At 54.1% G+C, this 27667-nt stretch overlaps 1 protein-coding gene across 7 annotated transcripts in view; it reads right to left on the bottom strand.

Annotated features, from left to right (window-relative positions):
• Nucleotides 1-27667, bottom strand: part of GRID2IP (Grid2 interacting protein) — a 70653-nt gene that overhangs the window by 16024 nt on the left and 26962 nt on the right. For 4 of the 7 annotated variants that reach the window (XM_059716266.1, XM_059716264.1, XM_019485465.2 and 1 more), the window contains 10 exons: nt 15956-16210; nt 13686-13771; nt 13044-13113; nt 11336-11430; nt 9199-9382; nt 5640-5794; nt 3916-4017; nt 1706-1803; nt 1051-1168; nt 333-658 (listed from right to left, as the gene is read on the bottom strand). In XM_059716266.1, coding sequence (XP_059572249.1) covers nt 333-658; nt 1051-1168; nt 1706-1803; nt 3916-4017; nt 5640-5794; nt 9199-9382; nt 11336-11430; nt 13044-13113; nt 13686-13771; nt 15956-16210 — 1489 coding nt within the window. Of the gene's footprint in view, nt 1-332; nt 659-1050; nt 1169-1705; nt 1804-3915; nt 4018-5639; nt 5795-9198; nt 9383-11335; nt 11431-13043; nt 13114-13685; nt 13772-15955; nt 16211-22184; nt 22542-23178; nt 27482-27667 lie in introns of those variants that run through there. The other 3 variants (XM_059716268.1, XM_019485470.2, XM_059716267.1) reach the window with 3 other exon arrangements.

The following is a 27667-nucleotide window of genomic DNA, read 5'->3' as shown; positions in this document are numbered from 1 at the left end:
TGCAGCGCAGAGTGCCCTGGGTCATGCCTGCACGGGGCTCACCCTGGCGGAAGCAGCACCAACAGGGCACAGCTGGGCTAGCCTGAGTCCCTCTACAGCGAGGACCCCCGGACGAGCCGCCTGCAGCCAGGGCTGCACCCTGGGAGAGCCCTGGTCCACACTTCTCTGCCTGGAGCACTGCACTCCTTCACCATCCTCCCACCACAGGGACCACAGGAGCCTCCCAGGCTGTAACGCCTGCACTGCTCCCTCCTGCCTGACCGTGCTGTGCCACCGCCCCAGCAAGGACCCAGTGCATGGGGCACCACCAAACACCAGGCCATGGAGCTCACCTCCTCGTAGTCATTCTCCGGCGTGAGGAAATCATCCACGATGGTGACCCTGTGTCCCAGCTGCTCGCTCAGGGCATCCAGGAAGCGGTCTGTGTCCCGGCTGCGCGGGGGCCGTGAGAAGGTGAAGAGCTTCTTGCGGCGAGACAGGGGGCTGAGCGTGTAGTCCGTGTGCTTGGGCGAAGGGGCAGGGCTGCTGTCCAGGCTGACATAGGGGTTGGACTCGGTGCTGCTTGGGGAAGGGAGGCTGCCGTGCGGGTGGTAGTAGCACTGCTGCGAGGGCAGAGGGTCATTCTGCCAGGAGATGGTCATGCCCGACTTCCGAGCACCTGCAGGGAGCAAACACGCCTACAGGATCAAGAACTCCTGGGGCCTAGCAGGGAGGCCAGGCCTTGCCAACCATGGCCATTGCACCAAGGGGGTGCAGGGGCCGGCATGTCCCCCGCAGCAGAGCAGCCTTGAGATACAGGTGCAGCCAGCAGCACCAGAGAGCACGTCGAAGCTTCTCAGTTCACGCTGGATCATGGGACCCACCCACCAACTGCTCCTCCGCACTGGGAAGTGGGGAGTTAAGGGGCTACTGGGGTCTCACTCATGGCCCCTCTATCCTAACACTCAAGCTGCATGACTAGCACCAAGCCGGCAGGCTGCAGGTCACCATCAACTCAGCTAGGGAACCCGAACTCCTCTGCCCTGGAGCCAGAGGCCAGACAGACTTTACCTGCAGTATTTGCTTGGTCTGAGACGGGGGACGATGTTCTGCGTGGAGCTGCATTGGCCATCTTTCCTGCAAAGCTGCCGATCAGGCGGTTTTCTAATTCTGCGTAGACAGCCGACATCTGAAGGGAAGCAAAGGGGAGGAAACTACCAGGAGCGCCCACCGATGCCATTAAGGAGAAGCCCCACAGGCCACCCAGCCCAAACGGGCCTTGTACGTAGCGATCTTGTTTTAAGACACACCTCTCCAGGAGCACCTTACTCCACATGGAGATTACTACCATCTGGCCTGAATCCCAGAGACTCCCTCCCTAGCGAGGCTGTGCTGAGGCTCTGAAAGGAAGCTGCCTGCCAGTGTATCGGTGAAGGGAGCAGTTCTGCCAGCATGCTGAAGGGACACGGGTAGGCAGGAGCGCTGAGGCCAGGACAGCGTATCTGCATCTTCATGCAGTATGCACCCATGTCACCTTCCCTTGCTCATGTGCCTCCCAATGCTAATGTAAAATGGTTCTCAGTGAAACCAAAATGCAGCATGTTCAACAGGCCGCATCCTGCCAGGAGACTTCTTGCCCAGCTGCCATCTCCCCTGAAAGGAGTGCTTGCCACCTGCCTGGGGGCACACCTGAGGGAGGGCAAAGCCAAACAGCAAAGGTGCAAACCATTTTGGGGTTGGGCGTCTCTGGGAGGGACGTGCCGTCACCCGCTTGCCGCTCTCCAGGAGCCAGTCGAATTGGGACCTCCCCCATGTCACTCTGGCCTGCAGAGAAGGGAAAGAGAATGCCGGTCAGGGAATGCCCCAGGTGAGCAGCCCACGCCCCACTGTTGCACCTGCCACCTGGTCGGGGCCAAGAGCTGGGGGAGCATCGATTCACGAGGAACAAGGTACTGCGCTCATCTCGTTCCCAGCAATGGAGGCTCTGGGTTTGCAGCAAGATGCAGGCCTCCAGGGACTGCTGAGTCCTCAAGCCTTAATGACAAGGGAATGGGCATATTTTCCTGGGTCCCATTCCAGGTGCCCACAGAAGCAGACATGACATGACATGACACAGGCAGGCACAAGGATCCCCTTGTACAGTCAGAGCCTAAGGTGAGCTGAGTCCAGGCCTGGCAGCAAGGGGTGGGAGAGCGCTAGCTCCCTCCCTGCCCTGGGACAGGACACCTTGCTTCTCTGCACCTGTTTCTGCAGTTACAGAGGGAGGCTCCTGCTGTCTCTCTGCCTACCACAGGAGCAGGCTGCTGTGACGCTGCCCCGAATCCTGAGCACTTGAAAGGTGCTGGTATGACAGCACTGTGGAAAACGCGCTTCTTGGGGGGCCACGTCGACTGTCCCCTGCCAGTGCAGTGGTCTCTCGGGCAGCACTGGAAGGCAGAATGCCAATTTGGTCTCTAATGCAGCCATCCTCGTGGCATCACACCAAGGCATTTCTCATTGCAGCACCAAAGGTTTCCCCCTTTTTTAACAAGTGTCTTGTTGCTTTCCTTCAGACGCCTCAGCTTGCTGCCGTTCTGGACAACAGACTGATCCAGCACTGTGGGCAGGAGCAGTAGTGAGGGCAAAGGGAGGGAAGCGCTGGAACGTACAGGAGGGACCTGCGTAGCTGGTGGGTGCGCCTCTGACCCCGGCTGCCCCTCACTTGCTCTGAGGAGCAGGCTGCCAGCATCTGCCGGGCAGGACTCTTCATCCCACTGACCTAGAAAGCCCTACTCTAAATTAATGGCTTGTGCAACAGAAAGAGATGGAAACCTCCCGGGCAGGGTCCATTCCCAACCCTCTCCTCAGGCTCCATGTTAATTCAGTCGGATTAGCACGGAGGCAGCATGTCAGGCTCTGCCCTGCCTCGGCTTTGGAAGGGCATCTGAGGACAAGGGTCCTGACCTACCAGCGCCAAGCATCTGTCTGGGACACCAGGCTTCGTTCTGGCTAGAGCAGCTGTCGTGGATTCCCTGCATTAGTGTCAGGTGCAGCAAATCCTTCTCCACTGCGAGTTAAAGGAAAGGGCTGGTGGCTGCAACAACACCCTCTGGTGATGGGCCAGGAATGCTGAGGTCCCCGCTGTTGAGGACAGGGTCCCCTAAGGAATTAGGGTCTTGTTTTGAGAAGTCCAATTATCCCCATGCGGGGGGCACGCATGAGACTTAGAGCAGTGGAAAGAATTCAGCTGGCTATGGAGGAAGGGATAGCTCCAGGAAGCTGATGCGTGAGGAGGCTCCACAGGAGGAGTTCCCTCCAGAGCTGTCATGGCTGGGACAGGGACTGGGACCTGACACAGCTGAGGTGCAGAAGGTGGGAGACTAAAGGTGTGATGTTAGCTGCAGCCACTGTGCAGGGCTCAGCAGGACAGGGAAGACTGTAGGGGCTCTAGGAGGCCAGGGGGGCCTAGCAGGGCTGAGAACTGCTCTAAGAGTTAAGAAGCCAAAACACCCTTTAAACCAGCGTCTCCCCGGTGTGGGCTTTGCAGAGGTGGGAATGAGGAGGTCCAAACGGGCAGAGGGGACCTGAGAGCAACCAGGGACTCAAGCCGGTGGGAAATTAGCTGCATCCTCAATGCTGGAGTTAGGTTCATCCCCAGAGGAAGCCCAGGGCAGGGAGCTGAAGGCTTTAGCTCAGCACTCACCCCAGAGCAGCTGCCCTCGGTTGTTCTCCTCCAGACAAGGCTGGGGATGGTAAACAGATACCATGCAGCCACAGTCCAGGCAGCTTTTACAGGAAGGCTTTCTTGACTGACAGAAGGGGATTTTCTGGCAGAGACCCTGAGCCCGACTCTGCCGGCTCACGCCTTGTGCTGCCACATGCTCCTCTGCAGGCTGTTCAGGCCTGTGGGGGAGCAGAAACAGCCAGAGGCACTGGCAGTGGGGAGTCTTTACCCACCTGCCATCCTGCTCTCCTCGGGGCCGCGGGTTCGAAGGCTTCCCCGACATAAAGAGGCGCCTCGCACCGAGCTCCGGTGCCGCTCCTCGGCCTCTGGCTCTGCTGCAATGAAAAGATGGACAAATTGTGTCAACCCTCTGTGCTCCATTCCCTTTGTCTGTAAAATAGTGCCGATGGCTCCTACTTTGCAGGGGGGGTTCTTACGTACTTTCTGTGAAGTGCTTTGAGGATGAAAAATGATGTGTGAGTGCAAGGGATATTATTTAATCGGGTCAGAAGCCAAAGTTCACATCTTGTGATGCGCAATAGAGACATATCTGATCTGATAACATAGAGGGGCCGAGAGATCACCTTGAACAGAGGTCTGAATTCTTGGAAGGCATATGTAAAATCATGACAGCTTTCCATTCTTACGTTCACCCTCACCATTTTTCTGTCTGATGGTAAACCCACAATCCCCAGAAAGCCACAGCTGGTTTGGATGTTGCTGCAGCTCCTGGATTCATGAATGAAGCCATATTAACTGTGCAGTCAAAGTGCGCGAGCACATGCACAAGCATTTTTGGACTCGCAATACTAAACAGCTGCACCATGGTTGTGAAAGCTGCTGTTCCCCACAGGAGTGACTGCCACTCTGTAAACACAGCCTGGGTTAAAAATACCCCAGTGCCTTAAAAAGTTCTCCCCTTTCTTCACACTGCCAGTGCCCTCTTGCAGCTATCACTGTGCTGAGTTTAAAATAAACATATTGGCAAAAAGTAAATGGGTTAAAACACAGGAATTGAAAAGTAATTAACAAACCCAGATCCAAAGATTAAAACCTTTCAGCCTAAATTTATCTCCCCTGCCTTTTTGTTGCCTGACTGTAAAGCCCATAATCCCCAGCAAACCATAGTTGTCTTGTGTGTTGCTACAGCAACGACTGATAGTGGCAGGAAGGAAGAGGTATATTGTAGACTTCTTCCTTGCAGGGTGCCATGCAAACTGCTAATACCATCCTGAAGCTCTGTGACAGAACACCACTTCCGCTCACAAGCCTCCTGGCTGGAATCGAGCATGTCCCTCACCCCCGATGTGGTCTGATCATGGGCCTTAGTTTGAACCGAACCAGCCTTGCACCACATGGTGTCATGGGAGATGCTGCATTCATTTCTCCCCTTCAGCTGTTTTCCCTGCTTTCTGTCCACCCGGCCATCCATCCCTCCTGGGCCTCCTGTACCAGTCTAACCCTCCGAGCAACCCCCCAAGACCCGCTGTTCTTTACAGCAGCCTGCCACAAACACTTCCCCCTCAGCTCTGTGGAGTTTTCCCTCAAAATCACATGGCCCTCAAGCATGGGCAGGCAGTGTCTGGCCCGAGATCTGCAGCTCAGCATCTCATGAATGATGTGATTGCACGCGGGCCTTGTGTCTGTGTCGCTCCGCGGGCTGCAAAGTAATTTCCACCCCTGCAAAGTGGCTGCGCAGCACTGCCAGGTGGATGGGGCTGCACTTCACCCAAGTGCCCCCAGGCACAATGGACAGCAGAAGGCATGAGGCAGGGCAGAATGAGGCCCTCCTGAAGAGCCAGCAATCTGCCTTCTGCCGTGGTGATTTATGTCTCCTCTCCTTAACCTCAGGCAGCTCTGGACTGCACAGTGATAACAGGCAATAAGCCATTCTCCCCAGGGGAGCCACGAGACCGGCCCCTGTACATCTGTCGGAGGGCAGGCGCTTTCCTCTCACCTGCCAAGGACTTGTAGCCGAGGAACCTGGCAATCTTTTGCTGGCAGTGCTCCTGCTCTTCGTATGTCAGCAGCTGGTAGATGAACTGCCAAATGACCTGCTTGGCTGGCGTGTCCAGCACAGGGTACACATCCACAATGAGCGTGTCGATGTTCCTGCGGGCACAGGGCATGCACATCTGCCACATTATGTCTTTTCCAACCTCCCTTTGCCTCTATATTCTTTGTCCAACCCAGATTTGAATGCTGAAGGCTTTCCTCTTTTTTTAAGAGGGAGTGATGGGCAAGCACCTGGTTCCTGTCCCTTTAAAGCTAAAGGATTCTGGGAAATGTAGTTCTCCTGGTGGTCCTGGTAGGAGGTGGAGTCTCAGCTCATGGGACAACCTGGCTATAAAAAGCAGGGCTTGGGCTCACTTGCTGACCTGTGGGGGCCATGCTGAGGGTGGAGTTATACCTAGAGGTAGGGAAAGGACTGGTGAAAGGGGCCTCAGCTGAACAGCCCTTCAGAAAACAAAACCCTCTGGAGGGCTGTGGGCTAGACAGGCACTGAGCAGGAAGCACCCCAGGGAAAAGCAAGTTGGGGGTTTTGAGTATGGGGAACAGCCCCTGCCAAGAGGAGGCATCTGGGCTGGGTCTGTTTACTCAGCACTATCTTATAGGTGATCTAGACATTTCTGTACCATGGGAAAGGATAGCCAAGCTGGAGAAAAAACTGAGTGACTCTAGCATGAGAAGGGAAAGGCAGTGTCAGTGGAGGGTGAAGAGCTGTAGCCTGGGACAGCCCCACGTTAACAGGACAGGTGTCCTGAGTCTGCAAAGAGGCTGGAAGAGCCACGTAGGGCTCCCATGTGCTCAGTGAGGAAGAGTATTTGGGTGCGGTCTGAGCTAAACCCCAAATGCTGGCCCACCGGAGGGGCTGGGCAAGCAGGCAGGGGCCAGAGGGCAAGTGCTTGTAGCTGGTAATGCCCTGCTGCAGGTGTAGTCGTTTAGACCTAATGCCAACCAGGCCGCAGTAAACTGGAAGGGAACTATAGGGCCAGGCTCATAAGCTTCTCTCTCTCGGAACTACCACTGGCTTCTGAGAGCACAGACTGCCTTAGCTGTGCAGCAGCAGGGATGCCTGGGTGGAAAGGCTTGAGCCCAGTGCAGTGAAGCTGTTTGCCCTCATAGACGTTAGGGGCTGGAAAGGACCTCATGAGCTCACCAGGTCCAGCGCTCCTGTGCTTGGGCAGGACCGACTGCTGGGGTCAGAGGACCCCACTGGTGCAGGGCAGCCTCCTAGACCAGGCAGAAGCAGAGCACTGTACAGACTTCAATCTTATGCGCTCACAGGGCAGCTCAGCTCCCAGGACGCTGCTGGTGCTGCTCATTGCTCCACGGGCCACAGCCTGCCTCAGCCGTTCCTTCCACACACAGCTCTTGAGGTGTGTCATGTTTGTTAACCCTCTTTTACATCCTTGTGAGGGAGACTCCAATGGGAAGAATAGCTCTCAAGGTGCAGGGACTTGTGAAGATCACAAGCCAATGGCTCAGGGAGCAGAAAGCTGGGCACAGGTGTCCTGACTCCCCCTTGCCCTAGAAAATGCTTCCTTTCCTCTGGAGGCTGCAGATATTGACACTAAATATATGCACCTCGCCTCCATAGCCCTCATGACCGCCCTTGTCAGAGAGGGGACTGCTGTAATAGCTGGAGGGCTGCTGAGGTGGGCAGTGTGATACCACACAGCTCTGACCTTGTAGCATGCACCTGAGCAGCCCCATCTGGTCTCTCTCACCAAACACCTACACAAGCAGTCATCCAGTGAGCATGCAGATAATACTATTTCCCCTGCTCCATCCAACACTCGCAGCACTCTGGCTTGCAGGGTCCATAGCCACCCACGGTGGGAGAGGCAACTGCCAGAAGGACCAAGCTGGTTGCACAGTGCAGCACCTGGGAAGGGAAGCCAGGGACTGGCTGTTCTCAGTATTTTGGGGCCTGTCCTGCCGCCACTGAAATGAAGGGTGAAACTCCGCTTCCAGCTCCCAGGCTGCAGAGCTGCACACAAGGGGTGGCAGGTGACTTCAGTGGGTTGCACTTTAAGCCCCAGAGCTCAAGGGGAAATGAAGACAAGAGTGCAGTGAGCGGTCCTGCTCTCCCTCTTCCCTCCCTGTGCACAGCATGCAGCCCCTGAGGTTCAATGGTGCAACATTTCCGAAGGCTTCTATACTACACTCCCAGCACAATTAATAGGTCAAACCCTGCAGCTGCTTACTTCATTTCCCCCTCAAGCCCAGCTCAGGCAGGACTCCTAGTGAAGCCTCTGGGAGTTCGCATGAGTAGGCATGGGGTAAGAAGTCAGAATGTGATCCCTGGCATTTCATGTTTGCCACCCTGCTGCAGCACCTGGTCTCTGGGCGGAAAGGAGCAGGGAGCTGGGCTGACTTCCTCAGCGAGTGCCAGCTGCCCTCAGCAAGCGGACACCGAGCAGCCACTCAGGATATAAACATACCCAGCATCCAAACCCCAGGTTGGGTGATGGCTCTATCAGCACCGCATGAAAAAGGGCAAGGGTCAAAGGCAGAAAACAGGAGCACTATTGAGGCTCTGAGCCCTGCTGAGGCTGGGCCTGTGGGGCCACAGCGAGGTGTTCAAGTTACAGGAAGAAAGCGCTGCCAGCTGCTGGCCGCCCTGTGCAGAGGCCAAGGGAACAGCTCGCCAAAATGCTGAAAGGAGCAATGCGAGGGGAATCAGGCAGGGTGGCAGCTAAATGAACCAGGCTGGCTGTCAGAGCAGGCTGTGCTGTTAGCACGGGGGCTGGCCGGAGAGGAACAGAATCCCTGGCTGGCACAAAAACGAGGAGGTTGTTTCTTCTGCTGGAGTAAGGGGCAATTATGAGGGAAAGCTCGTAGGCATGAATGATTCTCTGAGCCCTCTTTGGGCTAGCAGCAAAAGATTCTGCACCCCGGTACCCCCATTCTTTCTCTGATGGAGAGGGAGGGGGTAGGTGTGGGACAGGAATGAGGGTCCCAGCATATGCACTTCAGGATGCTTTCTAGTGCCCTCTTCTAACTGCCACCTAAAATGCAGCCTTGGGGTGGGGGATTCACCTCAGAGTGTGGGCTACTGTTGGGGACTGGCTACCAGAGCAAAGGAATCGCAGCTGAGCCCAGTATCGTGTTCTGGGAAAGCCCCTTCCACAGTCCTGTCCTGGCCTTGGAACAAGGCACCTGCCTTGAAGAGTCCAGCCCTATTTCCTCTGGGCCCAGGCATTGCAGGAAGGGGCTGAGTTTAGCATTTGGTCATGCAAGGAAACAAGACTCAAGATGCTGAGTTGCCCTAAGCGCTCACCGAAGTTGGAGGCACTGAGGACGCTTGGTTCCCTTTGGCCGTTCTCAGCACTGTCATATGGAGTCCGAAGCTGAAACAGTGCAGAGGCAGCTGGGCAATGCTGACAGAGTCAGCGCAGCTGGTATCTGCTTGAAGCCTCAGTGCTTTGCTTCAGGCAGTTTGCTATCTGGGACACTTCGCCAACCCCGGTGCCCAAAGGAGTACCTGAATGGAGCAGCTAGCAGCTTACCGATGCTGGAAGAAGCCCTCCAGTGCTTTGCAGATGGTGTAGCGCTCGGGTGGCGTAAGCAGATGTTCCAGCTGCTGATTGAAGGTCCTTCCTTGGATCTTGATGCTGGAGGGAAGAATCTCTGCCACCCACTGCAGGGAGGTGAGAGCCGAGGAGGGGTTCGGGGAGTCCCCAGAGTCCGAGTCTGCAGCACGTGAGCACAAAGAGAGGAGAGCACTGAACCTCAGCCTCGGGCTGGGAAGCCTGCTTAGGCCGGGTTCATTCAGCCAGGGCAGCTCTAGGGCAGCTGCACTCCAGTGTGAAGAGGGGAGATTAATGAAGGACCTGGGGACGATTGTAGTCAAGGCTTTCATGAAAAGCAAGAAGGCCACAAGTCCACCAACAATATTCCTGCAGTGAGAGGGAGCTTGCTTCCATGGAAGGAACCCAACTCCCATGGCCAGGGGGCTCAGATAATAAAATAAATGAGGAGAGAACCCAACTGTGGGCCAACTGCTGCACTTGGACATGGGAAGGGCTGGATCCCACACGCCTCTCCCAGGCAGCGCTCCTGCTAGCATCCGGGGAGAACTTGTGTGACTGGCCCAGTATTTGTCCCTGATCCCAGCCCACCTGCAGCTTGGGTTTTCCAGATGTACTGGACTCTTCCTCTTACTTTTATCAGTGCAGGAACACACGTGCGTCTTTGTCTTGAAACACGCAGACTTAAAAAAACTAATTTACAAAAATGCTGCAGCTCCTGAAAAGCAGCATGGTGCAAACAGGGCACATTATCGTGTCACAAGCTGTCTGGTAGCTGCGTGGAGGGGATGATATTCTGGCTGAACCAAAGCTTATCATTAACCTTGCCCGTCTTAAATGTACCGAACTGACAGAGACAGAGTCAACTCCAAGGGAGCTTCTATTTCCACAGGCTTGTAAACTGAATCCATACACACAGAAACTCTCCCCATTCTTTCAGATGTAATTCGTCACCTCACCCAACTTATCTCCTAGACTGAGGGGTGATTTTTTTCATATTAGAAGAGAATCATTTATTTTTCGCAGTAGAGGAAAAATGCACCAAATTAAGGCCTTTCTCTAGGACCTTCCAGCGAGGTCTTTGAGCACTTCGCAAGCACTGACTCGATCCTTACCACAGCTTCTACGAGGACAATATCTGTCAAATGTCACACACAGATTAAGTGAGGCACAACAGGCCAAGTCACCTGCCACGGGGGCCCTCCACCACTCCTCTGTGGCACACAGGAGCTGTTTAGCCACGCACAGCAACACTGCATAGCATCTTGGGACAGGAAGTGATGGCTCCCATGGGGAATTTGGGGACGCAGAATGGAATCACCCAAGCAGGCACCGGCTGAGCTACCAGGCGCTTCCAAAAAGTGCCCCTGGATCCTGAATGGCCACAAGGCACCCAGTTTGGCCTTCCACAGTAGCAAGCCCCTTGTGCCAGGCTCAGGAAAGGGTTCCACAGCAACACAGAGGGACGAGAGCCATTTGCTGCCTCCCCAGTGCTGTTTCCTAGGCCCAGGTCCGTGGTCAGTGCTGACCTGGAGTGCTGCTGTGCCAGCCCCACGCTTGGCAAACAGTCCCAATGCCAGTGCACTGTGCCAAGCGCTCCTCTCACTTGCACTGCTGCAGCACTACTGACGTCAGCAGGCCCGTGCTGGCGAAACACTAGAATTGCCCCCTCTCTGCTCCGATCACTCCTGGACATGGTCACCAAGAGGTACACACGCTCGCCACTTACATTATTCATAAGTGCAGCAGAGTTTGCATTACACCACATGCACATAGTCCTGATATGAAGGCATTTGGCAACCTACGGTGAGGGTCTGCGTTAGCCAAGTCTTCTACACAGCATGGGCTTTGAGTACAGGTCGTTCTGACGGGCTGGCGCAAGACCGCAGGCAGCACAATGGGTCCCTTGGGTAGCAACACAGGTTGGAGACGCTCTTACTTACTGCAGAGGGAGAAAGCCTAGTCCCCTGGGGAGGAAGTGCTACTCTCGCTGATCTGGAGCAACTTTAGGCTCAGCCCCATGTGAGAAACCAGATGGGGATTGCGGGGGAACCTGCCCAAGCTCACCTGGCCAGTTCTGCAGAGCTGGGGAAAGGGCACTCGAATCTTTTCTTACCATTAGTAAAATTGACGATCCCTTCCTCCACCACCAGTGTAGGCATCGCTCCACTGCCCTGCAGCATGGACACCACCTTGTCATGGGAGCAGTTCCTGCATGGCCAGGGAGAAAGAGCTCACATGAGTTTCACCTCCAGCATCCATACCCCGCACCACCTGACCACAACCCTGAGGTCTCATAATGCAGAAAGTGATTCACAAGGAAATGTGTAGCAACGTACCCATAGGCAGATGGCCATGGGGAGAAACATAACCAGTTTGGAAGGGGGAGCCCTGGCAAGGTTCCCAACAGCAGGGCCTGATCATTGAAATCCTAGAGATGTAGGACCAGACCGGACTGCCACAAGTCATTTAGTCCAACTCCCTATCCAAATTGATGGGTATAACAAGCACTTAGAAAATGCAGGGGTCACAGCTGCCTCCATCTTTGGTACAAAGGGCCCTGCAGAGAGTGAAGGTACAGCAATGGCTCTGGCTACAGCTCTCAGTACAAAGCTACAGCTCTGCACTAAAGATGAGTGACCCCACCTTGCTCTCAGTCCCACCTGTGCCACGCAGAGCAGAGGCAAGCACGAGCTACTAGCAGAGCTCTCAGCCAGGCCTCAGCACAGAACAGCCCTGCGGGGCGTGTGTGAACAGCCTGGGCAATCTGTTATGGCCTGCAGAACCAGCGCATCTTCAGCATGGGCTGAGAGGGCCCGTGACTGATCTTCCCAGCTAACGTGACACGCAACAGCAGAGCCTGGTCTCCCTGTTCCCTGCCACATTCAGAGAAAATACAAAATGAAGGCGAGACACCTTTCTCCTACAAGTGAGCCAACCACTCTGGATGCAGCACGGAGGGCCCAGAGACCTGCCCAAAGGCAGGATGCAAGGATACAGGACAAATACAGATGCTCTGTTCTTTGGTTTCAGCCAAGAGTTTGCTGCATCAGCCGAAAGCTGAGAACTCAGGAACCAGCTGAAGGAGCATCAGATGTTTAACCTTTAAATATTCATCACTTTCTTACCGCATGTCTGTGCTACCCCTTTGCTGCTGTCTCTGATGTGGTGAGAATGACCCCCAGAACAGCTGTTACTCTTACTAGGCTCGTGGGGAAGTGCAGGATTGATGAAGATGGTCGATGGTCTAGTTTTGCTCTGTTTCTGTAAGTGCAGATCTGGGAGTAAATGTCTCCACAGAAACGTCACTGTCTGCATGGTTTTAAGGACAGGATCCTTTCTCAGGAGTGCCTAGGATGGGTCTGCACTTTGCCCTCTCCACAAACAGCCATTACAGCCATTTCACACGTGCAGCTTAATGCGCCGAGACTCGAGCTGGGGGCTGCAGGATGCACGTGCATTGCTGATAATGTTCCATGAATTATGCATGGCTGTCAGCAGAGTGAACTGTAAGTAAAGGAAGGCGAGGAGAGGGGCCAAGCTGCTTATCGTGCAGACAAAACAAGAGGATATTAGCATAACACCAGATGTTTATCTGGGGCAGGATTGCTGCTCTAGCACCCAGGCCCATGCGTAGATAGATGCCCCTGTCCCCGGAGAGGGAGCCATCTAGCACACGCCTGCCATCTCCTTTCCCACCTCTTGCTCACAAACTTCGCACGCCCCTCGCACCCGTGAACGCAGAAGTGCTGGGCTAATTAACACCCTCCTGGTTTCTCACTTGAGCTATTTTGCACGCCAAGTTTCAGCAGTCAGCAACTTACCTCATATCCAACCCATTGAGAAATAGGATTCGGTCTCCAGGCTTGAGAGCAGCCTTCTCAGCCGGGCTCCCTGAACGCAAGAGGAAAGGAGATGCGTTGTCTAGCTGCACTGATTTTGGGTGTATCAAAGTCCCCTGAGCTCTCCATTCATTCTGTGCCGAGGCACCCATAGCTAAGGTCAGGGAAGGCCACCCCCTGTCACCGGGTCCACCTTGGCAGTGAAGAGCCCCACACAGAGAAAACCCTTTCACAACAGCAGAAGGAGACTCACTTCCACCCCTCGCACCTCAGCACAAATTCAGTTCCTCTGCACTAAGTCCTCTTAGCCATGGTCATTTGGCATCTAGTCTCCAGGGGGACCATGCACAGAGGAGCTCAGACCTACGGGGAAGGCTCTTGGCAAGGAAGTCAAATGAAGGTTTCCGATTCCCCCAGTGCCTTGCAACACTGCAGTTCTGGTGACAAGACCCCTTCTTAGCGCTTGGGCTGTGGAAAGAATGGCTTCTTCAGAAAGGCCTCCCCCATCAGGACCCCTGGAGCAGAGCTGCGTAGCCCTCAGCATTTACACCGTGCCAATGCACCCTAATAACGTCTCTCCAAACACATCAGACTTGCATCCCCAGCAGTGTCACGGTTCCTTACCAGGCAGAATGGATTCAATCCACACTGGGGCATGTCCACGTAACGTGAAGCCAAAGCTCTTGTTGCCTTTGTAAACCCGAACGGTTCTGCAGGGGGAAGAGAGCCCAGTCAAAACCCAGCGAGCATTTTGTTCTGGTTTCATACCCCCTTCCTTCAGCCCAGTGCTTCCTGGCCTGGAGCGTTGTTCAGCCAGGACTGTCCAGACCACCAACCCCCCAGAGGCTTACACGAGACCGGGTTTCACTAGCAGGGAGCCAGGCTGCCCTACATTGCACTAGATCAGTGGTTTTCAACCTGCAATGTCTCTATACTATGTCTAAGGGGTCTGTGAAAGATGACTAGGATCAATCAAAAAGTATGTGAATACCCACACTTACAATTCAAAGGGGTCTGGACCTCCATTCAAAATTTACAAAGGGGTCTGCACCACCAACGAAATTTTTTAGGGCTCTGCAAAAGGAAAAAGGTTGAAAACCACTGCTCTAGATGGTTCGTCCTTAAACCCACAGCTGATGGGATCGGGAACAGCAGTCGCAGTTTTCCCAAGCAGCCACTGCTTTGGTGTGCCTTGGCTTTGGAAAGCCCAGCTGCAGGCAGCAGAGTCCAGGAGCAGTGGAAGAGCTAGGACAGAGCTGTTTCTGACCTGCAGTGGACAGGGACTGCCCCGTAGGTACAAGGAGGAGCTCCGCAATTTTGCTGTTCACTAATGCCTGAGCATCACGCAGAACTCCTTGGAAACACCGTTCATCCCCCTAACCAGCCAGCTAAGACATCTGTGGACCAGCAAGCACCACGGCTGAGTCCACTGGATCCATTAGGAGAGTGTGAGGTCACCCCGGGTGACGCGAGAGTCAGCAGTGCAGGGTGGACTATATTGCACGCCACCACTGTCGCACAAGGGCGTGTGCAGTTCACCTTGAGACCAGCCTCAAGGTGGAGCCATCCCTCCTGGAGCCATCAAGCTCTCTTGGAGCCCACCAAAGCTTTTGGGATGCTAAAGCTTAACACGCATTGATGTGAGAGGTTTTGGCACAAAACCTGTAGGGGCCTGTGAGAGGGAGAGATACTGGGAGCAGGAAGAGCTGCTTAGGTCTTAGGGGCAGAGACCGAGCTCCCCTGCTTCAGCTCGGCTTTGGAAAATTCCCTTAAAAGCTATTCATTTAACAAGTGTACTTAGCTGCCGTTCAAAGCAGCTGTGTTCTTAAAGCAAAGATGTGCAGATACAGTCTCCAAGGACACAGATACCCCAGGGAAGATCTACCTAAGGCAGCACTAGGACTAAGGGGATGAAATGAGGCAAAGGCGGCCTGGGGCAGAGCTGTCTGGTCAGTCGTCCCCCAAGGGGAGTGGTGGAAGCCCCCCCAACCTGGAGCATGGAAAACGAGACTGCGCAGAGCGTGGGAATGCCGGTGGCAGGGACCAATCCTGCCCTGGACTGGATGCAGCCATCAGCCAGGTACAGCTCTGGTGTCCGTGGACTCAGCCCTGCCCCTGCCCCTGCCTTGCCGTTGGTTTCGCTGCACCCAGTAGAAGTCAGGGCAGAACGTGGCATGGGGAATTGTGCGAGATGCAGCGGGCACCCTGCTGAAGAAGTGCTAAGGAAACCTCTGATATGGGATCAGCTGTGTGGGTCCATCCCCATAGGGGGATTCGCTATCTGTGACGACGTAAGCCTGCATGTTCCCTCATGCAGTGAGAGGGGAAGGTGTCCTGCATCTGCAGGGAATGGCTGGACCTGGCTCTTCTAGGCCTGGAGAAGGACCAAGGCCAAGCACATAGGCGGAGGGATGTGGGGTACCTCAGGCCTCTCGTCAGTCCCGGTTTTCCTTCACCCAGCTCCCGTTGCAGCTTCTAGGGGCCTCATGTGCCTGACTCCAAGGAGTTCCCGGGGACCGGCTGGCCCAGTATATGCCCTGGCTGCAGGACAGGAAGCCGCGTCCCTCCCTGCTGGCAGGAGACCAGGCTTCCCAGGCCTCTGGGCAAGGGGGGGCCGCAATTCTGCAGCCCTAGCAGGTTACAAAGACCTCCAGAGAATAAGCAGTAAGATGCCTTCAAGGGGGAAAGGTCTTGCCTGGAGACAAGCTCAGCTGGGACAGGGAGTCCAGACTTTCCCAATGCCTGAAAGTCCCCGTTCAGGCTCACTCCTGCACCGGATTCACCGAGCCCCAAAGCCCTGCCCCCTCTCTCCTGCCCCCCCCATCGTATTGCTAAGCTCTGTCACCCTGCAGACAGCCCCATTTTGCCCTGGAAGGGTGCAAGGAGAGGGTTACCTGCGGCCAGCCCCGGTTGCCACATTGCTGGTGATGAGCGAGGTGGTCTTCCTCAAGCTCTTGCTGAGCTCCTCGTGGCTGCGGGGCACGGAGCTGGCCCGGGTGGACACCAGCAGGCGCTCCTGGTGGTCCTCGCTGCGGCTGCGGCGCAGGCGGTTGGTGTGGTGCTCGCTCTTGGTGCGGCACAGCTTGCTGATGAGGCTCTGCGACACCACCTCGTCGAAGCGCTGCCGGTGCTTCTTGGGGATGAAGATCCTGGCAAACATGACAGGGGAGGCAAATCAGGAGCTGCCGGCAGGGGCGGGGGCAGAGAGACCAGGGGGAGACTGCTCACAGCGGCCTGCTGCGGCCCTAGCACCCCACGTCGGTCTTCTGAGCGCCCCCGAGAGCAGGCATGGGGGCTGCGTGCAGCAGGGGTGGTTAGCTCATCTTTGGCTAAATCAGCTGCTGGGTATTCTGGTGGGATCCAGTTGCCAAGTCCTCCCCACCCCTCCTCCTCCTCCTCACAGCTCTGCTTCGTTCTGCAGAGAGCTGAATGCCGCCCTCTCCGGAGCACCTGCAGTTTGGGAGCACGCGGCTGTGAAAGCAGGAGGAGTTTGCTCCGGCAGAGCGCGAGCTAAACAACTCTATTTGCCCCCGCCATGTGTCCTGTCTCCGAGTCTCCGTCAGCTGCCGGTCCGTCTGCTCTGCTAATGACAAGGTGCAGCTCGAGTCCTGGATTAAATACTTCCCCCTCCCCTCCCCAACACAACTTGCCAGGCCGCTGGGAACGAGGGAGCAGGATGCTCACTCCTGTTCTCTTGCAAACCAACAGACCAGTTTCCTTCGGCTCTCGTGGCTCACAACTCCACTGATGTCTTCCCCCTCCCCCTGCGGCGCCTGGAAGCTGCTTGTGTGAAAGCCGGCAGCTCTGAAGCGCAGTTCGTCGCAGGCAGGGTCTCTGAGCAGCTATTTCAGAGTGACTGCTCACTGAGAGCAAGCGCGGGACCAAGTCGGCTGCCTCCCTCCAGACTCTCCCGTATCCGGATGTTCAGGTGCACGAACACCCCCGGGCGAGCCCCGCCGGCTGACGATGCTACGCTACCACCCCCAGCCGTTCACCAGCTCTTCCCGTGGGCAAGCTGCTTCCCAGAGACCACCCCTCCCGCACGCTCGCCCGCACAGCCCCCGACTCACGCCAACACACACCTGCTCTCCTCTCTTCCAGCTTGGCTATTTGGCAACGAGGAAGGGATAGCAGGATATTATGATCAGCCTAAGAAGGCACCATGATATGCCAGGGTGACGGGTGCCAGGATAACAACGCTAGCTAGAAAGAGAGGCGGCCAAAAGGACCAGCCACGACCGATATCACCGAGCTGAAGAAAGAGACGGGCTACCCCCAGGAACAGGGGAGTAATCTCTTGGATACTAGTACACAGCCATCTTTTATAATCCCATTCATAAACTCCATCTTAAAACTAGTTCCTTGCCTCTGCTACGCCCACTGGACGGCTGTTGCAGAACAGGCAGCCCCCCAGCTCACACTTTGTAGGAAGCGTAAAGGCATTTTCTGTATCGGTGTCAGTGTCTCTGTCCTGCGAGATCCCGAGTGCTTCCCGGATCGTCTATACGTTGAACCGCTGCTGGGGGGGGGGCAGGACCCCACACAGCAGAGATGGGAAGCTGAGAAACTGTAGTCAAGGGAAGTTGAGCAAATCCTGACACGCGTCAAAAGTGTCCCCAGAAGTGTTAGGATCTGCACAGGGGAAACCAGGCCCGGGCTTTTCAGGTCTCATGTCAAAAACCAGCAGGCAGCAAATGGCATGGAGCCCAGGCCTGCCGCCTGGCTTAGAGTCACGGATTTCCAGGATCCCAGCCTCTTTCCACCAGGTCAGGTCAGGTCAGGACAGGATTTGGCCTGGGCTCTGTAGGTGATGCGAGGTGGGGATGGTTGCATCAGGGAGCTGTCTCCTGCCTGCGCTGTCTGCTAGCAGCAGCTGGCTGCATCCCCTCCCACATGCTGCTCTGCAAACCAGATCTGAACCCTTCCCCATATTCCCTGTTCTGCCCCCCCCACCCCCCTCTCAGCTCCTGAGCGTCACCGATGCGATGCAGCATGTGGGGCTTTCCTTTTGTCCCATTTATTGATTTGAACGATGAAATCTGGGCCCCATTCTCCCCTTCCCACCCGACTGCTTTGCCTATTTAGGGGCTTCTTGAGAAACTAGAGTCTCTTACCATTTCTGTCGTAACCATCCCCATAACTCAATACACCTACACCAGGTGTCTTAACGCCAGTCTCTACCTGCTCAGGAGATGAAAGTCCTGCAAGGACCGGTATTGCTTTATAGACCCACTGGTAATAAAAACAAGCGTGTGGCTTGGAGAGAGTCTACTACTGACAGGGAACTGGAGACACAAAACTTCCAGTTTCCAAATAAACTCCATTTAGGATTTGCATCCAGTTTTTGCTGGCCTGTAAATGGAAGTAGTGGGCCACACGCAGTACTGCCGTCAGAGGCACTCGCTCTAGCCGCCATCTACTAAAGAACAAAGAGGCCAGCAGTAAAGAATTGGATACCCCAGTGGCTAAGCGACAACCAAAGGGTTTGAACGGCAACGCCGGGGGCAATGGAGATGGGCAGAACCCCAGGATCATCAGTCAGTGCAGGGCTGGAGCGACCAGAAGTCAGAAGCACCTGCTGTCTGTTTGGTGTCCCACAGGTTTGAGCCCAGGTCCTGGGCGCAGCTGCCAGTGCACTTGGACTGCCAATGCAAATGGCACCAGATGGTGCCCAACCATCCCAGCACTGGCTGGGTCATGGAGCCTGACTTACTGCCTGTCCCCCAAGGGGGATCCTGCAGGTCAGGCTCGAAGAGAATTGGCAGGAAGGGGAGGCAGAAGCTGGCATGACCGTTGCCTGGGCTATGCCCATCCTGCAATGGCAAAAAGGGCTCGCAGGCTGCACCACTACCGTCCACTTGAAAACACTGAAACAACAGATCACTGATCCTCCTCAGGGAATACTCCACCGCAGTCGCTGTCAGGTGCTGGCGGCTGCACCTGTCCCGGCAGCCAGCCCTGGACGGCATCCTCCCCTTGCTGAGGCAGCTCTGGAAAAGGCGCTCGAGAAAAATGGTCAAGTGAAGGGCGACGGGAGGGAGGGGGAGCAAGCTGCGTCCCACGTCCATAAAGCACGGTGACGTCTTTAACTCCCCCAGAGTGAAAGGCAGCGTTTGCAGCAACAGCTCAAGCAGCTCATCCCCAATCAGAAACGTTTCCGTGCTAAACATTTAGTAAATAACTCGCACCTTTGCAAAGGCTGCGATCTGTTCTGGAGATTAAATGGCACAAGGAGAAGCAGGGAAATGTTCTGGGGACAGGTGAGGTGCAGCGTTCACCCCGCTCCCATTTCAACCCTCCCAAAACCATGGAAGTACAATCCCCTTTTCAGAGGGGGAAGGCGACACCCTGCTACAGCAGGAACAGACTTCCCGGCCCCGTGTCAGCTCTTACGGAGAAGGGGCCAAGACTGGCGATGCTCCCTGGAAGTCAGTAGGGCTACTCCAACTTACACCAGCTGAGATTCGGCCCAGGCCTTTCACTGAAAATCCCAGCGAAGGGAGAGCTCGTGCTGCAAGCAGGCAGAAGGCAGCTTTACATGTGGCACTGATGCTTTACTCATTGCTAAAAAGGGCGAGCTGGTTGCTAGCACCAGGGAGAGGGCAGCTGACAAAGATACTCCTGCCTCTGCTGTGCAATGAGGGTTTCATCTTCAGAGCGCCCCACAAATCCTGACGCACTGACTACAGCTGTGCAGGCAAGGGGATCCTGCTTCCCCTCGGGAACGAAAATAAAAAACTTTGAATTCTCTGCAACAGAGAAGGTGCTCGAGCCTGCCCACGCGCACACTCGCACAGCTACAGGTCCCTGACTCAAACTGGAGTCTCTTACCAATTCTGTCCTAACCATCCCCACAGAAAATGTGTCTGCATTAGCAAACATGGCTGAATACAGTGCCCGCTCCCTGCACCCTTCACACGTAGGTACCAGGACGACGTATCTGCTATTGTGAACTCTCGGTCATGGCAGAAGGGAAAAGGCCTCAGTCCTGTCTGCCCACTGGACAGATTAGATCCCAATTAATTAATGCTTATGCAAACCTTGGGCAGGTTTTGGAGGGAAGCCCAAGCCCCGGATTCTTCCATCTGGAACCCCCTCCCCTGGTGGGAGAGTGATTACCAGGTGGCTGGGCATGGTCGTTCTTGCATCAAAAGTGCACCTGCTTGCAATATGCTTCTGGGCGCTGCTCTCCTTTGTAACTCGGTGAACTGAGGACACCTCTTCCTCGATAACAACCTTGCACTGGGTTAGCAAAAAGCCAATGAAGGGATCGTAAGGAACCAGGAGAAAACATCCCAGAACATCACAAATGCCGGGGGGGCTCCTGGTACCTTCAGTGCTGCAGGACCGGGCTCTGAGGATGCCGCTGGCGAACCAAGAGTCCCAAGGGCATCCTGCAAAGGGGAGAGGTGCAGGCCAGGTGCATTCCTTGCTTCACCTGCTAACGGGTACGTTCATCACAGGAATGGGGGTTTGACTTGTGCAGCTCACTTGACGCAGGGAGCTCTGAGGGACAGATGAACAATTTAGCCTTCATTTGCACTGAGTCATCTCTCCAAACTTCCATAATTAGTCATCGTCGTCATTAGCTCTAGCCTCTTCCCTGGAGAGTCTCTGGCTGGCTCTGCCCTGTGCTGCAGAAGGCGCTCGTTCCAACAGCCAAATGAGCAGAGACCCCAGCTTCTGTCTCCCTCTTAGACTCTGCTCTTCGGGAACCGTGGGGCTGGGTCAGCAACAACGTCTTGGCAAACAGCTTACGTGCAGAAATGTCCCAGTATCATATCCACTTACCGCAGTATGGGAGGGAGGCAGGAGCGACCCTGCGGGCCTCACAGTGCTTTATCTGTGTGTGCATCAAAGCACTGATCTGTGCAGCTCGTGGGCACCCGGGGCCTCAGGTAGCCCCGGCACCACCCAACTGCAGGCTAAAGCTATACGGTTGTGGCAGAATCAGAACAGGGGCAATTCCCAAATGAGACACCGTGACCCAGGCATGTCTGCCTCTCACGCTCCTTTCCACCGGCTCGGTAACTGTTGAGCTGCTTTACAGCCAGGCTGAACTGGAACTGCGCACTCTCCATACAACTACTGCCATCTCCCTTGCACCTGGGGTGGTGTCCAGTGCGCCGCCCCTGCCCTCCTGTCAGCAGTCCTAGACAAAGCTCAAACCCTTCCTCACAAGCTCCCAGTAGGCTACACATCACACAAGCCATCCCTGGGGCCTGGGGAGCCCAGCATGAACGATGCACGGTCCTTGGCTGCAGCAGTCTCTGCACCTGCTCATAGAAAGAGGAAGGTACCAGCTTCTGAGTTCATATAACTCCAGGCCAAAATATAGAGGCTTGAAACTGCTGCTTGCCCCAGAGTTAGAGGACAGCTGTGCAAACCCAGTCTGCAGCCAACCCAGGAGATGGGCACATTACCCAGAAGAAGAAAGAGATAGCATGGTGTCTGCATGCCCCTGGCCTCCATCTCTCCAACCAGTCTCAGGACGGCCAAGGTGCCTGTCACCAGGGGACATAGGCAGCCTAGAGCGAAGCGTGCCCTAAATGGCAATGTTCTTGCCGGCAATCTGGGGATTTGTCCTTCTTGCCTTCTGCTTCCTCCACTCCCATCTCCCTGGGTTATCCACAACGAGCTAACAGATTTTTAAACGTAGCTGTCTTTGTTCACAGCCAGAGTAAAACCACAGTTAATATTATGTTATTTACTGTGTGATGTACCACGCAATCAAACTCAGCGCAGTGCCCCAGGATGGATAAGTTCTCAGAGGGCTGGCTCAGCCTCGAACACGTCTCGCAGGCCTGGTCTCCCGCAGATCTGCGCTGATTGCCCGAAGGATACACGTCTCCCACTCCAGAGCCAAACAGGCACACAGCAAGATGTCATCCCGATCACCATGCTATCTAAGAACTGCTTGGGTTTACTCATTTCTTTATTACGTGCAAAAGACCCACAGCGTGTGAATTTTTCAGTGATCATTACTATCCATATTTTAAAAACTCCCAAGCTGGCAGTACTGATTTGTCTCTCTTAATAATACCCATTCCCATTGTTCCTTCCTACATCTTGCTAACAAGTTCCCTCCTCCCTTCCTACTATTATCAGTGCCCCATGGAGTACCTTGATGAGGACACTTCTTCTCCGGAGCAGACTCCTTGAGTGAAAACCAGAACCATCTCGCTATATTCTGTGCTGCGTGTGGTTTCTAAATTACGGGCTACTGCAGCCTAGACTCCCCCGTGGTGAAGGGTGACAGTCCTGACCTCCTGTTGTTTACGGACGGGAAACTGGAACCAGCTTTGACCACAGTTGGCAAAGGACATAAACCTGCCTGTTTGCACAGAACTCTCATTTAATTAGGATCAAGTCCACGGCTAAGAATACCGACGTCACTGGAGGTGGGGGAGTCGGAGACAGCAGGGAGAAAAGACCTGTTAGCTGATCCAGCTGATCTTCCTAACAGCGCAGGATTGTTTTGTTCAGTACTTCGGGTGTTTTGTTCAGCCCTGCTTTAAAAATCCCAAGCAATGAGCTTCCGCCCCTTGCCCTGGGAGAGTCAGCTCTTCACCCTGGTACTTCCTTCTGCCCAGCGGTTTTCCCTGATAGTTGGTCTCAATCTTCCCATTGCAACTTCCATCCTATCGCTCCCAGATTATGTACCGTCCTAAATAATTCCCCTCCATCTTCGGTGATTACAGCCTTTGGATACTTGCAGGTTATTATGATGTCTCCTGCTTAGCCAAGCTAGACGTATTCTGCTCTTTCAATCTTTCCCCAGTCCCTACAGCCCCCTGAATTTTTTATTTTGCTTTATTTGAACTCTCTCCAATGTCTCAGTATCCCTCAGATAATGTGGAACCATGTTCCCAGTACAGTCGCTCCAGAGCTACGTAAAGCAGAACTCTTATCTCCTGGCTTTGCAACATGATGCACAAGAGAATGTGTTTGAAGAATACAGTTTAATAAAGCAGTGACAAGAGAAGTCGCTGGCAAAACCAGCCCCGCACTGTTTGTGTGGGTGGGACCCATTAGTCCGCCTTGCCAAGGATTATAAGATAGTCTCATTAAAGCTAAATCATGCATTATATATGGAGAGACAGATCAGAAAACATACCGAAAATGTCGAGAGAAACTCCGGTCCTTTCCCATTTGCAATAGTGTGACAGGAACAAAAGGGAGACTCTTCCGATCCGTGTAAAGATGAGATTCAGACTAGGATCACGCCCACAACATGCTCCGATCCAAACAAATACAAACCGCACGCCAGCCGGTGCACCCCTGCCACTTGACACCCCCTCGGTGCGGGGGGATCTGTATCCAGATGGAGTAGGTTTGCCTGGGAGCAGTACCTGGGATGACACTGCCTCCCCTTTCTTGTTGCCTTGTGCCTCGCTCCCTCTGTCCCAGAGCTCCAGTTTTACCACATCCTGAATTCCTCCTGGTTCATCGGTTCTGCTTTATAACGTCTGTGTTGCTTCCTCTCGTGCCCAGCGGGTTGAGAGATGCACCTGCCTGTGTCCCCCCCAAAGCAGCTATGAAGCCTCCTGCCTCCTCTAAAGCCGCAGCCCCGGTCTCAGTCTCCAACTGGAACTACAATCTGGCAGCATCGCTGAGCCGAAAGGAGGGCACTGCTCCTTCCTGAACTCCGGAGGGATGCCTCTGATAGTGCTAATTAGTTGACTTCTAAAGTGTTTCTGTTTAAATTACATGCCATGATAATGGGTGAGAAATCTTAAAGGAAAACAGCCACCAGCCTCCCCAGGTTGTTTCTGTTTTCAGACTCACGCGTTGGTGAGTCAGAGCCATCGTGTCTCAGGTGTGGGCGCTGAGGCCTCCAGGCTAGTGGGGCACGGGTTCAAGCCTCTCCCGGGACACGACCTCATGCCCAGCCCCACTGGTATCACCAGGCTGACCCTCTTCTGGCTGCTCTTGTTTTCCCCCTTCCAGCCACATGACAATTCTCCCTCCCCACGGGTCTCAAAACAATGGTAACGGCTCACACCCGCTCTGTTCCAGGCCCCTCTTCCAAGCAGGGAACAGGAAACTCCCTGTGCTTCTGCCCATCCGCACCAGGCCAGCAAGGCAAGTTCATGGATTCTGCAGAAGAGCTAAGTCACGCAGTCCGAACGCATTGCTTCCTCTTACCTTCTCCCCAGGCGGTTGCAGTGATACCAGCACCAGTGTGGGCAAGAGGGCAGCAGCATATCCCCACCCTGCTCTGCCCAGGCTGTCCTCTTTGGCCAGGCCTTGGGAGGCACCGCTGACTCCATCTCCTGGCAGGGGGTGCTCTGCATCTGCTAAGACAGAGCTTTTTATCTCCTCCTCTCCCTCCCGTCTTCATACCAGCTCTCCCCTGCCCCTGCAGACAACCTCTGGGCCTCCTCTGCCACCATCTCAAGCCCTGACTTCCACTTCCCCAAGAATCCTACCTCCGTTCTTCTCATGATCAGCAACCCCAGAACCTCTCCCCCAACCCTCGTCTGCTTTTCCATGTTCTGCTTTGAGCGGCTTGTGTAACTCAGGGCTAAAGCCAGCTCCTCATCACACAAGTATTCCCAGGCACATCAGTCCCTCTCCTGACGCACCTGAGCCTCCGCTGCTTTGCATCTTGCCACGTCCCTTATGCGAGGTGCAATGCACTATAAACCCAGTCCAAGAGATGTGAATGAGGACACCGAGTGCCAGGCAGTGGCAGCTTGTGGGGACGAGCGAGGAAAGCTAGATTTGGCCCTTCGTCTGCACCATGCCAAGCCAGTTCTGCAACACTGGAACGTAAAATCTTTACTACTCAAAAAACCCAAATCCCTTCATTTTAATAACTGCTCAGAGCCAGGTTCATTCTTTCATTGAATAAGGAAGGTAACATGCTTTCCTCAGCTGTCCATGTGAAAGATTATCTGCAGGTAGCTGGGAAGACAACAAAAATAACAAAGATCTGTTTTATCACCATAACTACTAGTATAAACCTGACCTTCAGCCTGTCAGCTGTGCAGGGAGACACATCCCAGGGAGGATTAAAATACTGAACTACATTTGGATTGTATCTCCATGGTGCTGTATAAACCACTACCAGCCCGGGAGATGCCTTGGCCTTAGGTACCCTGCCATGTTCAAAACCACCTATTTGTACAAGGGTCTTTGCTACGGGAGCAATGCAAGAGGAGCTCAGGTCAGGTGGGTGAACAGTTTTGGCTGAAATCTAGCGCACTTTTTTCCTATTTTCACCAGTTCTGGGGTTTCCCTTGATCAGACTCCCTTGTGGACTGTGGGCAGGCTCACTCCCGGGTCCCCTGCACTAGTCCACTGTTACAAATTCGACCCAGCCAGTACTGCAGGTGACAGTTCATGTCTTTAAAATAAAACTCAGGACTGAAAACAAATCTGCGAGAGAACTTCTGCCAGTCTCAAATTCAGAAATGTTCTCTTCTTCCTAAACCTGCCCTTGGGGCCAAATGTGATTTGCCAGCAGCCACTTCATGTTCTTCTTGCTCAGCTCCAAGCGGCTCTTCGGCTGGTCCCGCTCAGTTTTCACAGAACGGAGTCACCGGAAGATGTGTGCATCCTGTGTCAAACAGTGGAAGCATCCAGGAACGCTTCCAATGGTGTCATATAACATCAGCGTGGTTTGCCTTTGCATCACCGTGAGGTCATGCCTGTCTATGGTACCATTCCCCAAGAGGCAGATTCTGCATATGATATTGCTTCACTCCCCTGCAAAGCGGAGGTTGTACCACAACATACCCCAGAGAGCTTAAAAGGGTTTATGGGAGCTCCTATTTGCAACCACATAGTATTAAAGAGAGTTGAAGTCCCGGAGCTAGTAAGCCTCTAGCCCAACATTTTAATAGACCAGCAGTTCAATAGAGCAATGTCCCGGACCTCACAGCTGCCATGGGTGTTCTCTCTTAGTTTGCTCAGGGACTAACCCAGAATCACAGAAAGATACTGCCCACCCCCGGGAGAAAAAGGACTGGAGAATCAGCAATATGCACGCTTGGAATCAGGCCATCGACATCAAACCAGCCACCACCGTGCAGGAACACCAGGGCCTCTGCAGAGCAAGCTGTGCACAAGAAGGAGTTGCAAATGGAAATTATAACTTCAGCATTTGTGGCAAGTGCAGAACTGTAATTTTCACACAATGGAGTTTTGTGTGCACCAGACTATTATCCCCTGCAATAGACGGCTCAATAATTGTTCCTTTAGCCACAGATGTTTTGCAGATGTGACCATCATGCTCATGAAAGTGAAATGAAGGCACTTTTCCACCTGAAAGCGAGTTCCAGCTTAGGTCATATAATGTGATAGCCGTCTGTAAACCACGAGTGGCTGAGGACAACAGATGACAGTGGGTCGAATCCTAAATTCTTAACCAGGCTTTTCCAGATCTTTACTTGTGCAAAACTGTTTGAAATCAGCCAGAACTTAGGCAAAGGCTCAGTGCAAATGGGATCCGGTACCCTCAAGATATTAACTGATAAGATCTAAAGGGATCATTAAGATCATCTAGTCTGACTTCCTAGAAACACCAGCCCAAGGGTATTACACAGGAATGCCTGTGTCAAGCCCATACCTTCTGGCTGAGCCAGACCCGAGTTTTCAGAGAGAGATGCCCAGTCTTGACTCAGAAGCACAGGGATGGAAAGGACCAGTCGGTCACCAGGTTTCGCGCCCAGCTCTCACAGGCAACTGGACCATGTAGCTCCTTTCAGGCAAAGAGAGCATTGCAGGTTCCTCCAGTGCCTAAGAAACTGCACCATATCACCAGTCCGAATGTTTCTAGCCATTGCTTCTAGACACTGGATTTTGTTCTGCTTTTGTCTGCTAGACTGAAGAGCTCTCTGTGATCAGAAAACTCCCCATCCTGTAGATGCCCATAGACTATGATCAAGTCACTGCTTATCTGTCTCTTTGGTAAGGTTGCAGTGAGTGTTTTTAGTCCCTCACTGAGATCTCTTAAGACCTCAGATGATTCTTATAGTTCCTTTGGATCCTTCCCAGTTTTCAACATTGTCTGTGGCATATGGGCGTTCTCACTGGACACAAATGCCATCTACAATGGGAACCCCCCTCTCTACTCCTGGGCAATACGTCCCTGTTTATAATATTGAGCAACTGCATGAGCTCTGTTAGCCAGAGCAGCAAGTGGAGAACTCCTGATCAGCATGTTAGCCATCCTCCTTCTTGCACCTTTTATCCTGAAAGGCCCTCAAAGCAATTTTCAGCCTGTATAGTGAGTCTGACAGCTGGGCACCCTCAGCATGGAAAGGGGCTGCCTTCTTCTTTCAGAAACCCCAAATCAGTCCTTTGAGGAAGAGGGGGGGAAGGAGAATAACTTTAGCAGTTACAACTACAGAAGAAATTCAGGGAGGCAAAGTCTGGCAGCACCAGGTTAGCTGTGTAAGATGCACAGTACTGCACGCTGCACTATGTCCGGGGTAGTTCACCTATACACCACAGCCCTGCTTTCCCATTGCCCGGTACCTGACAGCTTTACAGCCACGTGGGCAGTTGGAAACAACAACACGGGCCCAACACTCCCCTCTACTCCAGCTGATTCCTACTCTCTGGTATAAGATAGCAGAGAGCACCCCCCCTCCACC

Source organism: Alligator mississippiensis, chromosome 13 (genome assembly GCF_030867095.1).
Source record: "Alligator mississippiensis isolate rAllMis1 chromosome 13, rAllMis1, whole genome shotgun sequence".
In the NCBI taxonomy this organism is placed as follows: domain Eukaryota; kingdom Metazoa; phylum Chordata; order Crocodylia; family Alligatoridae; genus Alligator; species Alligator mississippiensis.
This window is presented reverse-complemented; position numbering and strand designations above follow the sequence as displayed.